The 11363-nt window shown below is 51.7% G+C and overlaps 3 protein-coding genes across 3 annotated transcripts; 1 reads left to right on the top strand and 2 right to left on the bottom strand.

Moving 5' to 3' along the window:
• Positions 1-373: 373 nt before the first annotated feature.
• On the top strand, positions 374-4483 carry ALT_4412 (putative RNA binding effector protein Scp160; the record flags this gene model as incomplete). The annotated part of the gene is made up of 4 exons (XM_033559910.2): positions 374-773; positions 832-1088; positions 1150-3439; positions 3498-4483. The coding sequence occupies 4 exons, from the start codon at positions 374-376 to the stop codon at positions 4481-4483; spliced, it is 3933 nt and encodes a 1310-aa protein (XP_033415801.2).
• Positions 4484-5190: 707 nt separating this feature from the next.
• On the bottom strand, positions 5191-5733 carry ALT_4411 (cytochrome b5-like heme/steroid binding domain-containing protein; the record flags this gene model as incomplete). Its single annotated transcript, XM_033559911.2, has 3 exons — positions 5191-5355; positions 5426-5552; positions 5615-5733. The coding sequence occupies 3 exons, from the start codon at positions 5731-5733 to the stop codon at positions 5191-5193; spliced, it is 411 nt and encodes a 136-aa protein (XP_033415802.2).
• A 1798-nt stretch (positions 5734-7531) lies between these two features.
• ALT_4410 (putative ubiquitin C-terminal hydrolase) lies at positions 7532-11036 on the bottom strand (the record flags this gene model as incomplete). Its single annotated transcript, XM_033559912.2, has 3 exons — positions 7532-10432; positions 10540-10740; positions 10812-11036. 3 exons carry the CDS (start codon positions 11034-11036, stop codon positions 7532-7534), a joined length of 3327 nt encoding a protein of 1108 aa, XP_033415803.2.
• Between the last annotated feature and the right edge of the window lie 327 nt (positions 11037-11363).

Genomic DNA, 11363 nt, shown 5'->3' with positions numbered 1-11363 from the left:
CTTTCTCTTGATCACATTTCCCCTCAATTGTCTTTTTATTTATCCTCATCCCCGCTAATTTGGTGATGCACTGTCCCTTTACCTCTTAGCCTCCACAGATCAGCAATTGGTCTCTACTCTTCTTCTCCAGACATTTTGGATACATTATTTGGCTACCGATATCATTAGAAACTCTTTGTCAGTTTCATTTACACTTTGTTTATTAGCGGTGCTATCTTTGCTCTGGTATGATCAATGTTCCTGCATCGGCTTCTTCCTGGACTGAGATCACGTACTAATTTATGCATCGAACAGGCTTGCCTATTAGACTTTCTCCTTACCCTCCCATCTCGAGTACATAATTCTCATTCTCGGTGTCAATTGACGATATTTGATGATGGCTTCTCAAGTACAGAGCAGTGATGTTAACGGTGGGGCCAAGTCCCTTGCAGCCATGCTGGAGGAGGAGCATGCCCGCAATGAGGCGCATAAGGTGACGGTGGAGGATACCGTGGACGAAGAGGATCTGCTGCATCCTCCTCCATCATTGGGAAAGGACCAACAGACTGTTCCCGCCCAACCCACAGCTGCAGTCGAGGAAGCAGTCGCCGCTACACCCTCGGCTCCCAATGTGGCTCCTAAAAAGTCGCCTGCTTTTGATGTCCGCTCCGAGGAGCTGTTCCCCGCCCTGGGAAGTGGCCCTAAGCCCAAGGCACCTGCTGCAGCCACTTGGGGTGCCAGGCCCTCTGCCGCAGCTGCTCTTGCCAACGGTGCCGCTGGACGCCCACAAGCGAGTATGTTGTTCTGTCGCCCTGTATGTATTGCGGCTTGCTCTAACCAGTTATCGATCAGCAGCGGGCGATGTCCCTAGAATCATGAGTCTTCCCGGCAAACACATGGAGCAGCTTCGTTTAGCGCCCTCTCAGATGATGCCGCGAGCACAGCTCAAGAAGCCCCTGAAGGATATTCTCCGTGACATCTCCAGGCGCTCAAAGGCCACTGTCGATATGCGGGGTGGCCCTGGAGGCTCGATCATTTTTGAGGGCAAAGGCTCGGTCGAGTCCGTAAGACAGGCTCTCAAGGAGGTTGCACAGCAAGTAGGATCCAAGGTATGCTATGATATCTTCTTGGTTGATGTTCCTCGTTTTTCGTTAACTCCCGAGAATGTAGCAATCGGTCCGCGTTCCCATTCCAACATCCGCCCGCGCCCACATTATCGGCCGGCAAGGTGCAATTGTACAAGACATTCAGCAACGGACGGGTGCACGCGTCCAAGTGCCCCGCGCCGATGACTCGGCCGCAAAGGAGGACGACGACGACAACGACACGATAGACGTCCTGATCGAGGGTGACGCCGTTGCGGCAGAGATGGCACGCCGGGAAATTGAAGCTATTGTCAAGGAGCGGGCCTCCAACATGAGCCTGCGACTCAAGTCGATTCCAGCCGAATTTTTCCCCTTCATTGCGGGTGCGCATAATGCGAACCTGAAAGCCATCGAGGAACGTACCAAGGCTCAAGTGCATGTGCCTCGGTATGATACATGGCAGAGCCAGCCTCCCCCGCAGGAGGCTGAGCCCGGCCGTGTGCAGTTTGTCCCAGCTTCTGATAAGCACATTCAGATCACTGGAGAGCGCACTGCTGCACAGGAAGCTCGCGCCGAAATCGAGAGGCTTGCCGCCGATCTTCAGAGGCGACTAACCCTTCGGCAGTTGGCCATCAACCGCGGGCAGCACCAGTTTATCCTCGGGGACGGAGCCAATGCTCTTCATGACTTCCTTGCTGATACCGGCTGTGCTATTGTGCTACCACCGGCATCCGATGACAGTGAATTTCTCACCATCACCGGACCGCAGGACTGCATCGAGGCTGGTATCAATCGTGCAATGGAGCTTGCTACGAGCATGCAAATGGCCAGCATTGACTTGTCCCGTCAACATCCCAACGCTCCTGCCGGACCTCATGCACACGCACGTGCCCTCACCCGGTACCTTCAGCAACGACAGATCATTCGGCAATTGGAGCAGACGTACGATGCTCGTATTGCACTCCCGCCTAGCGCTGACGGGCCTGTAACCTGGGAGGTTTACTCGCGGGACGGCAAGAATACTATCCGTGCACGGTCTGACATCATGAACTTGGTTCAGGCTCACCCTCCTGCAAGGCTTCGCTATGTCTCTGTCGATCCTTACTACCACCCATATCTTGAGTCCCATGGGCTCGGCAAGCTCCGGAATGATTACGGTGTCCATCTTCTCATTCCCGATGAGCTGGATAGCTCCGATGTTGTTCTCGTCTATGAAGGACCGTCCGCCGCCAACTCGCTGCCCGAAATCCCGCGCCAGAGGCCATCCCCGGCCGAGGTGGCTGCCTTTGAGAAGTCCCTGCAGGAAGCACAGGATTTCCTTACGCAGCTGCTGGGAGACCAGAATGATATCGTTGCAAAGTCCGTTAAAGTTCCTGCTAAGTACCAGGAGAAGGTACGCAAATTCATCGCCCGCGAACAGCAGGCAAAGGGTGATGACCAGATTCCTGTCCGTGCTCTCGTTGGAGAAGCTCGTAATGATAAGTGTGACGTATCTCTGCGCGGTCCATCCCGTCAAGTGGATGAGTTGGTGTCAAAGCTGCAGGACTTCGTAGTGGAGCAGGAGAAAGATGACCGCGAAAGAGACTACACAATCTCGTTCGACTTCCCTCAGAAGTTCGCAAACTTCCTCATTGGCAAGCGAGGCGAGAATATCAACAAACTTCGCGAGGAATTCGATGTTGACATCAAGGTTGACAACGGCAAGGTCGAAGTCAAAGGACCCAAGGCTAAAGCGGATGCTGCCAAAGCCCGCATCATCAATCTGGGAAAGAAACTGGAGGATGAGACAACACACATTCTGAAGATCCCCGCACAGTACCACCGCGAACTTATCGGCCAGAAGGGAAGCCAGGTCAACAGACTGCAGGACCGCTACTCTGTCCGCGTTCAATTCCCAAGGGCGGCGGTTGCAACACCTAGCTTCGAGGATCAATCCGTGGCGGACACTTCTAGCGAAGTCGGCGGCTCTCGTCCTATCCGCCCCAACCAGGCCCCTGATGAAGTCATCGTCAAGGGTCCGAGCAAGGGTGCGGATGCCGCCAGAGATGAGATTTTGAGTCTGCTGCAGTGGGTCATTGACCACTCTCACTCGGCTACAGTATCTGTCGCTCAAAGTCAGATCCCATCTCTGATCGGCCAGCGTGGCCGTGAGATGGACAAGCTTCGCGCTGATACCGGGGCGCAAATCGACGTTCCGGGAGCCAATGACGCGCCCGACGCTTCGGGTCGTGTGCAGATAAAGATCAAGGGCACAAAGCAGCAGGTCGAGGAAGCAAAGAAGATTCTGCTGCAGCGTTCCAGCGAATTTGACGCTATTGTCACGAAGACGATTGATGTTGACAAGAAGCATCACAAGGCTTTGATCGGCGCTGGCGGTAAGTTTTGTGATGATACAAGTATCTCGTCCATCTTGGAAGCTGACTCGATGCCCAGGTGCGAACATTCGTAAGATCGTTACCGAAGCCGGTGGTCCTACCGACGGAAGTGCGTCGCGCATTGTCAGATTCCCCCGGCCCGATAGCAGTGAATCCACCATCAAGTTGGAAGGAAATGGCAAGGTCGTTGAGAACATCATTGCTTCCATCGAAACTTTCGTAAAGGAACGCGAAGACCAGGTGACGGTCACTGTCGACATTCCTCCTGCACAGCACCGACTGCTCATTGGCCGCGGAGGCGAGACGAGACGCGGTATTGAATCGCAATTTAATGTGACCGTGGACATTCCCAAACAAGGCTCTGGACGGTCCGATATCAAGCTGAAGGGCCCAAGCAACGCTGTTGAGGGTGCAAAGGAGCATATTCTTGCCATGCTGAAGGATCAGCAGGGTGAAACAGTCGAAGTTCCTCGGCATCTGCACCACGTTATTGCAGACAATGGCGCCTTTTTCCGACGCCTCCGCAACGACTACCGAGTTACTGTTGACCACGCCGGCCAGCAAGTGCCACCCAAACCGGCTTCCGAGGAGTCCCGCGCCACGACCAACGGGGCGTCATCCCTTCCATTGATCACTGATGAGCCCAGCGACTCTGTGGAGGCTCACTCCTGGAAGGTTGTCGATCACAGCGCTGCCGCCCCAGACCCAACGCAACCCGCGACCATCCCATGGGTGCTTATTGGAAGTAGCGACAATGTGGCCAGAGCCAAGTCGGCCTTGGAGAAAGCCATTGCTTCTGCATCCCAGCAGACTGCGACTGGCTATCTGATTCTCCCCGATCCCAAGACATACCGTTTCGTTGTTGGTCAGGGCGGAAGCCAGATCAACGCTATCCGCAAACAGACGGGATGCCGGATCAACGTGCCCAAGGACCAGGCTCGAGGTGAGGCGATTGAAATCAAGGGCAGCAAAGAGGGACTGGAGAAAGCAAAGGAGATGATCCTTGACGCCGTCCGCGCTGGCCTCAACGGCGGCTCCAGATGAGGCTCATCCTTCTTTTGCCGTCGCTTCTCGGAATGAATGTCCTGATTTTGCTTGGGGGCATTTATCTCCTTGGACGCCCTTACGATGGTCTTTTACGCATCTGCATACCATAAAATTCCACTCCATGATCAGCATTGTGTCTACTTTCTATTCTTTCTTGTTTTAAATTTATCATTCTTTTTGTGTATCTTCTATTCTACATTTTTTGAGCAAAGCTGTATTCACGTACTTCTGTCTACCTTGATCATCCATAGCGCACTCCACTGTTGAGAGCAGGAGTGAGCCAGTATACCACTTGTCACCACTGCAAGAGGGGGAATCTGAACTGAACCAAGACACATTCAAACGCGGTCTATTTGACAAAGGGATATAGTAAGAGGAAGAAAAAGGGGGGCAAAAAGAAACAAAAGACAGAAGCCAATCGCTCCTCTACTATATTATCCGTAGGCATAAGTATGGTCATATAACGTCCGCGAAAATCTGACTTGGAATCCCCTAAAAAAGGGAGATACCAAGGACAGCGAAAGTAAACAGAAATATCTGCTTTGGGTATCATCACCCAGCAATCCCTTGTGAAATAACAGAATCGCCATCAGATAGAGAAAATCAGTCACACCGAAACCAGTATCTCTCCTGTATAAATTCTCCGGTGAATAAATTTTTTTTTGATTTGTCGTTCCAGACCTCCTTTTCCCTTGCAGACACATCTACTGCTGCTGAGAATTGGCCTGGAGGTACTGGTAGGCACCGTAAGCGACGGCAGCGCAGACAACCAGGACGGCGTACATGCCGAACCCGCTGGACGAGGAAGCAGCGCCTGTGGAAGCAGAGGTCGAGGGGGCAGGCTTAGCGCGGGGGGCAGGGTCGCCGGGCTAAATAGGACAGACAAATTAGCTTGGTTCCGCGCATGTCAGACACGGCTTAGAATGAGCAGAAACCTACCAGGCGCTTCACAGTACCGACCAGCAGACCCTCAAGAATCTCGCGGGCCTCGTCACTGTGGCCGACGTCCTCGAAGGCCTCGGTGCTGTCCTGGCCGGCTACGTCGAGGAGGACCTCCTCACCACCACTGGGATTTCGAGTCAGTTTAATTTGATGTTTCCGGAGGAGGTAAGGGGAGATGAGACGTACGGGTGCTCATCGACGAAGCTGGAGCAGTCATAGACCTTGTCGTGGACGATGAGGTAGAGATCCTTCTTGGTCTTGTGCTCGGAGATCTCCTGCAGGGTGAATTCCTTGGAGGCGGACATTGTGATTAAATTATTCGGGTTATCTGGATTGGTGACGATTGTTAGTTTCTAAAATAGCAGTAGCGACTGAGAGGAAAGTAGATGAGAGGGGAAGAAGGAAATGCGAGCAGTCAGCAGTCAGCATTTCCGTCGGCGTACGATGTCGGACGATAAGGCCAACATTTTGCTTTTCAGGTACTTCTCCGACAGGGGGAGTAAACACGCCGTCGACAGAAAGTAAACTTACCAGGAACAGACAACGGAGAGATAGGAAAATTGACTGAGGGTTGAGGAGAGACTAGGGAGCAAAGCAATGCCAAAAGACAGATAGACAGATAAGATTGAAACAGAGAAAGGGAAAATGGGGGGGAGGACTGGGAGGAGATTCGGTGAGGAGAAAAGAAGAATCCAATGGCGGCGGGAAGTTTAGTTGGGCGATCCCGAAAGATACTGACTGGGGTTGGCCTGTGATTCTTCTGCTGGCTTTTCCAGAACCTAACCTCAGGCACACACTTCCTTTACTGCCGTGGATCTGATCCGGTTATTCCTCGGGCACTTTCTGAGCCTTCTGAGCGATCAGATCAAGGGCTCATACAACTGTGCTGTCTTATGTATTGCTCTACTACTAATACTCCGTACCTCTCTGGGTACCGGACTCAAAAATATCTAGTAGAGGTGGTCTGATAGCGCCGGATAGACAAAGGGCTCCGTCCTCCCTCCGCGAATAAAAAGCCGCTTATTTCTCGTCCCCTCTCATCTCCCTCTATTACTCATTTCCCGAGATTTAAGGACAGATTATATAATATTCCGTGTAATTCATGTGTTCGCTTCCTCGATTTCCATAGTCAAGAGTCAAGAACTGTTCGGACTTCTATTCTAAGAAGAGCGCTGACATGCGCTGCAGGATAATACTTCCCAATCAGGCCATCAGCAAAAGCATCTCTTGACTGAATCGGAATGGTCTTCCGCTGTCCTTATGGAGACCGGAATCCAGATCTCGCCTGCTGGGCTGCTACTCCACTTGACGGTTCTTGCCTACGGAGTACCTTAGACTCGTACTTCATTGTCGTTGTAGGTTGTAGGTACCTCTATGGGGCCAAACATTTTGCCAATTTGTAGCTAACACGATGGTATTCATCGCCAGCAAAGTCCAGTATTCAGATACATACATACTATGCACGGAGTTCAGATGCAACAGTGAGCATCTATTCCGCTAAAATCTAGGTTGTAGTAAATCGTAACCGTGGCTTGATAGTCCACAGACCCGTTTACCCCAATTAATGTTCATGATTGTCACAGGCAACCCAGAAAGTTGACCAACACTCTCTGTTCCGGGGTCAACAGCCATAACCTCGGGGATGATCGACTGCGGCAAATTTGTTCGGATAGCGTGCTTAGACTTCCGTCGCTTTCTGCCTGAGGATAGCCCTGGTTCCGACGTCCGCGGAATCAATCACAAGCCAACTACAACAAGAAATGTTGTATGAGGATATGGCCAGAATCCATAGGGGCCGTTGAATGACAAGTGTACAATTATCCTGTCAGGAACTTCTATACTTCTCATTCCAACAGTATCTACCCAGCTCCCTCTATATACACAATAACATTGCTGGTGGACTCATGGACAGACATGCATGGCTAAAGAAAAAAGAAAACAGGCCAAGTCAAAATCATCATTTATGGATCATCATCAGGTATCATTGCCGTCGGCCGTCATTTCCCTGCAAATAGAGCAAAACAATCCTCTCATTTCCGAAGCAGAGAATGCTCAAGGCGTATCCGAAACCGAAAATCATCAAGATGCAAATTCACGGCAGTTTCACTTCGCCGGAACTCGCTCGTAGAATACAATATATGCTTGTTCGTTCTGCAGCCGGTCCTTGAAGCGCAGATCGCGTGGGTTAAAGTCGGTCGCCCGGTCATCGTCAAACTTGCGCCAGCATTGACGCTGCGCATCCCGCACCAGCGATATATAATGTCCGCTCCCCATGGTCGATCCAATATGGCGTAACACCCCATACGCATCATACGTGAAAGGCCCTGTGGTCGCAGAGGTCATGTCTGCTGCCCTGGCATCGTTGGCAGATCCAGGGTTCGCAGAGATGACGAAATCATCCATCCGAAGTCCATACAAAGGAAAGTCAATGGGTGTATGAATCTTGCGCGCGCTTTGCGTTTTCGACGCAGAAAATCTCTTGAAGTGGATGACCAGAATCTGAGGCGCCCGGGTGATGATGATCTGCTTTGTTGCCACTCTCTCACATTTGCAATAAGGACACTTCCACACTTCATCCCCACTCAGCAGTTCCTCCTGGCAGTAACTACGTAGGCATTGATAAATATCGCCTGTGCCGGTGGGTGGAATTTCAACACTGATACTGTAGAAAGCCTCATACGTTGTTGACGTCCGCTTGCAGGTCGTACATCGAAGTCGACTGGCGTGCTGGCCAGCAAACAGTGAGGAGATGAAGGATTCTTCCCGGTGACAGTAGCGATCCCACTCAATCTTGGAGACCTTGGGCACAGGCATCCGCTCCCGCTGCATTTCTTCCTCGAATGTGAGCGGCCGGAGGGGAGTCCTCTGCCAGTTGATGTTGAGGTCCTCATGCAAACAGTCCACCACAAAGTCAAAAAACTCCTTGGCATCCTGTTGCCGATCGATGGCCCACTCTTGATTCAAGCGGCCGCAAAAATTGCGAAATGATGTCGGCATGATCACCTCCACATCGTTCTTCCACAGCGACCTAATCAGATTCGCAAATAGCCCAGGCATGACGCCTTGTGATCCTTTCCAATTCTTTTGAACGTAGAACCGGAATCGGTTGTCAATGAAGAACTTGCTAAGCATTACGGTCGCGCTGAGACATTGAATGGTCGAGTTCATGTAGCAAGTCACGCCGAAGTTGGTCAAACCAGTCCGTGGAAGTTTGAGGCGACTCAGCATCGAACTGGGAGTATACAAAGCTGTTTTGGTCGCCGAATTCTGCCGTTCCAGGGGTGCCTGAATTTGCCGACCATCTGAGACGCCACTATAGCTCGGTCGGGGTACGGCGGGAGGAGGTCGTGATGGCGCAACGGGTACAGGAGCAGCGTAATTGGGTGTTGAGGAAGGTATCAATGGCTGAGAGTGAGGTACAACCATCGATTCCTGAATTGCATGCGGTTCCGGGAAGCGTCGCAAGAAGTCCTCGTATGTATGCACAAAAGGCGTAACCGGAGGCTCTTGCTGCTCAGACGCATCTTCCGGTTCCTCTGTCAGCACTTCCTCCTCGATATAGGTGCTTGTGTCGATCTCTTCATTCTTCGACCTCTCCATCCATGCGGTCAATTCTTCCGGATTCAAAGGCTTATATTCGCGCAGTCTTCGTTTTCGGACTTCAAGACTGGAATTGGCACTCGCCATGGTCGGTACCCTCCCAAGAGGTCGACCCGGTCTCATCGCCGGCCTCTTGGCCTGTATAGATCCCATCACAGCAGCAGTTGTCGATGTTGCCAAAGACTGTTGTCCCAGAAGGTCAATCCATGCATCGAGTCCACCCAATAGTAACGCAGGTGGCCGTGCATCTTTTAAGGGCTTGTACGCATTAAATTCATACAATGTATCGTGCAAGGCTCGAAGATGGGGAGCTGTTGTCCCAACAGGCGACCCCGCAAGGTAGCTGACCGAGTCCGTTTTCTGGTCATAATACACAACGAGGTCAAACTCGTTGCGCCTCTCGAACAGCGACTGTTCATGTTCAGGTGATACCACCAGCCGCTCTTCAAGTTCCTCCGCAGACACGTTCTCTTTCAATGCCACCGGTTCAATACAGATGATTGATTTCGCATAAATATGACCTCCGTCGAATTTCTCGCGAGGTCGCACATCGATCAACAAAACGTTGTATTTGCGAAGGTACTCCAGTAAAGCTTGAGCGGTGATAGTAGTGCTATGCGGTAGATCTGCGGAGCTACTCCTCGCTTCTCTGATCTGGTGAACACCATTTGGCGTCGTAGACCGATAGGGATTGTCATCAAGACCACCACGACTGGGACTGCCACGGGGAGAGTTGGCTAACTGTGAGTAACGCGGATTGACAGGGCGGGAGCTCTCAGTAGATGTTCTCGGCGGATTTGATGGAAGTTGGGAAGGTACTGTCCATATCGGACTGTAAGCTGGATCTGGGGCCCGAGGAAGAGAGGTATTAAGTGGTATCTTTGGAGGCGGATTCGGTACGTCGTGACTCATCCCCATGTTACGGGGCCCAAGAGGGCGCCTAGAGGGTGAGCTCAAGTTTGAGTTGGGTTGTGAACCTTGCTGTATGTAAGAGGACGGACGAGGAGGATAGTCGTTAAGGTATTTAGGCGGCGAAGACGTTGTAGTTGCACCATTCTGTCCATTATTCGGATGATTTTGACCATTGACAGGATATGGTGATGCCCTTAGTTTAGCGAGGCGTTGGGCAAGTAGGTCCTCCGCAGGGGCCGAATACCTGTTCGGCTTCGGTCGCGTATCAGGCGCTCTTTGGAATTCCGAAGGACTCGGCATCCGTACTGAACTCTCGCCTGCCTCATTCTGACGGCCTCTAGAATCTGCACCCTGAGACGTTGCCGCGGGGGTTCCCTGATATCCTGATGTAGTGAAGCGGGATGGTCCCACCGGTTGGATATTGCTAGCCAAATTATCCTCCAAAATCTGTTGTTTGATATCGTCCATCGTCCCTTGCTTCGTCCGCACAGCCTATGAAATTGTCAGCCACCAATCTACTACTCCTCGGGAATCCCAACTTCGTGGGCGTGTTCACTCAAAAAGCAATGAACCGCCCTCTCGTGGCTGGAAAACCATACCATCATAAGACTCGCAAATTGCTTGTACCATGCCGGGCTCTGGCTGACGGTAACGCGGTAGTCAGGGTGGTGCGGTATGATGTTGATAGTAATCTCAGATGCACGCAGGTATTGCACATAAGCTTTGTCCAATTCTTCGGTATCAGCGTACTCTCTAGCTAGCTCGATCGCCTCCTGTGCCCGTCCGACCAAGTCACTCAACTATGAGATACCTATTAGCGATATGCCACAGTAGCAAACTCTAGGCGATTCAACAAAAGAGCAATACGCACCGGAGTCGATTCGTTCACATCCAGAGAGGCTGCTTCATCTTGGAGATCCTTAATGTTGGGGAATCGTGGTATTCGGGAGGAGGCATGGTTGCCGTTTTGATGTGAACCTGATCTGCCATTTCGCTCCACGCCCGATTGCATGCCACCCAAGGAGTGCGGCCGATCGGGATTCTTCCACAGCGCAAAATTCGGCGGAGAGGGTAACGACGCTGCATCCAAGGTCATTATACAGGGATGGAGAGAAATATTCTCTAACACATGATCCGTGACGGAAGGACCGCGGGGAGTGCCACTAGGTATTCGGGGGCGGTATAAAGGAAGAAACAGTCTGTGAATCGGAGCAGATGAGGGGAGAATAGAAGCAGGGACAGACACTGAACAAAGATATGGGCAGACAGTACCCCTGTATAAGAGAGTGGAAAATCAACGAATGTCTGACTGACGGAGGGTGAATAGAATGACCGAAAGAGACATTGAAAGAGAATAAATGCGACAATACTCCGTACCTACTAAGGCAAGGTAGGGAACCTTCGTCGAAGGCAGAAGCAAGCA

The sequence above is a fragment of the Aspergillus lentulus genome (genome assembly GCF_001445615.1).
Source record: "Aspergillus lentulus DNA, contig: Alt08, strain: IFM 54703, whole genome shotgun sequence".
NCBI lineage: Eukaryota > Fungi > Ascomycota > Eurotiomycetes > Eurotiales > Aspergillaceae > Aspergillus > Aspergillus lentulus.
The sequence above is the reverse complement of the archived record's forward strand: the minus strand, read 5'-3'. Positions and strand labels throughout refer to the sequence as shown.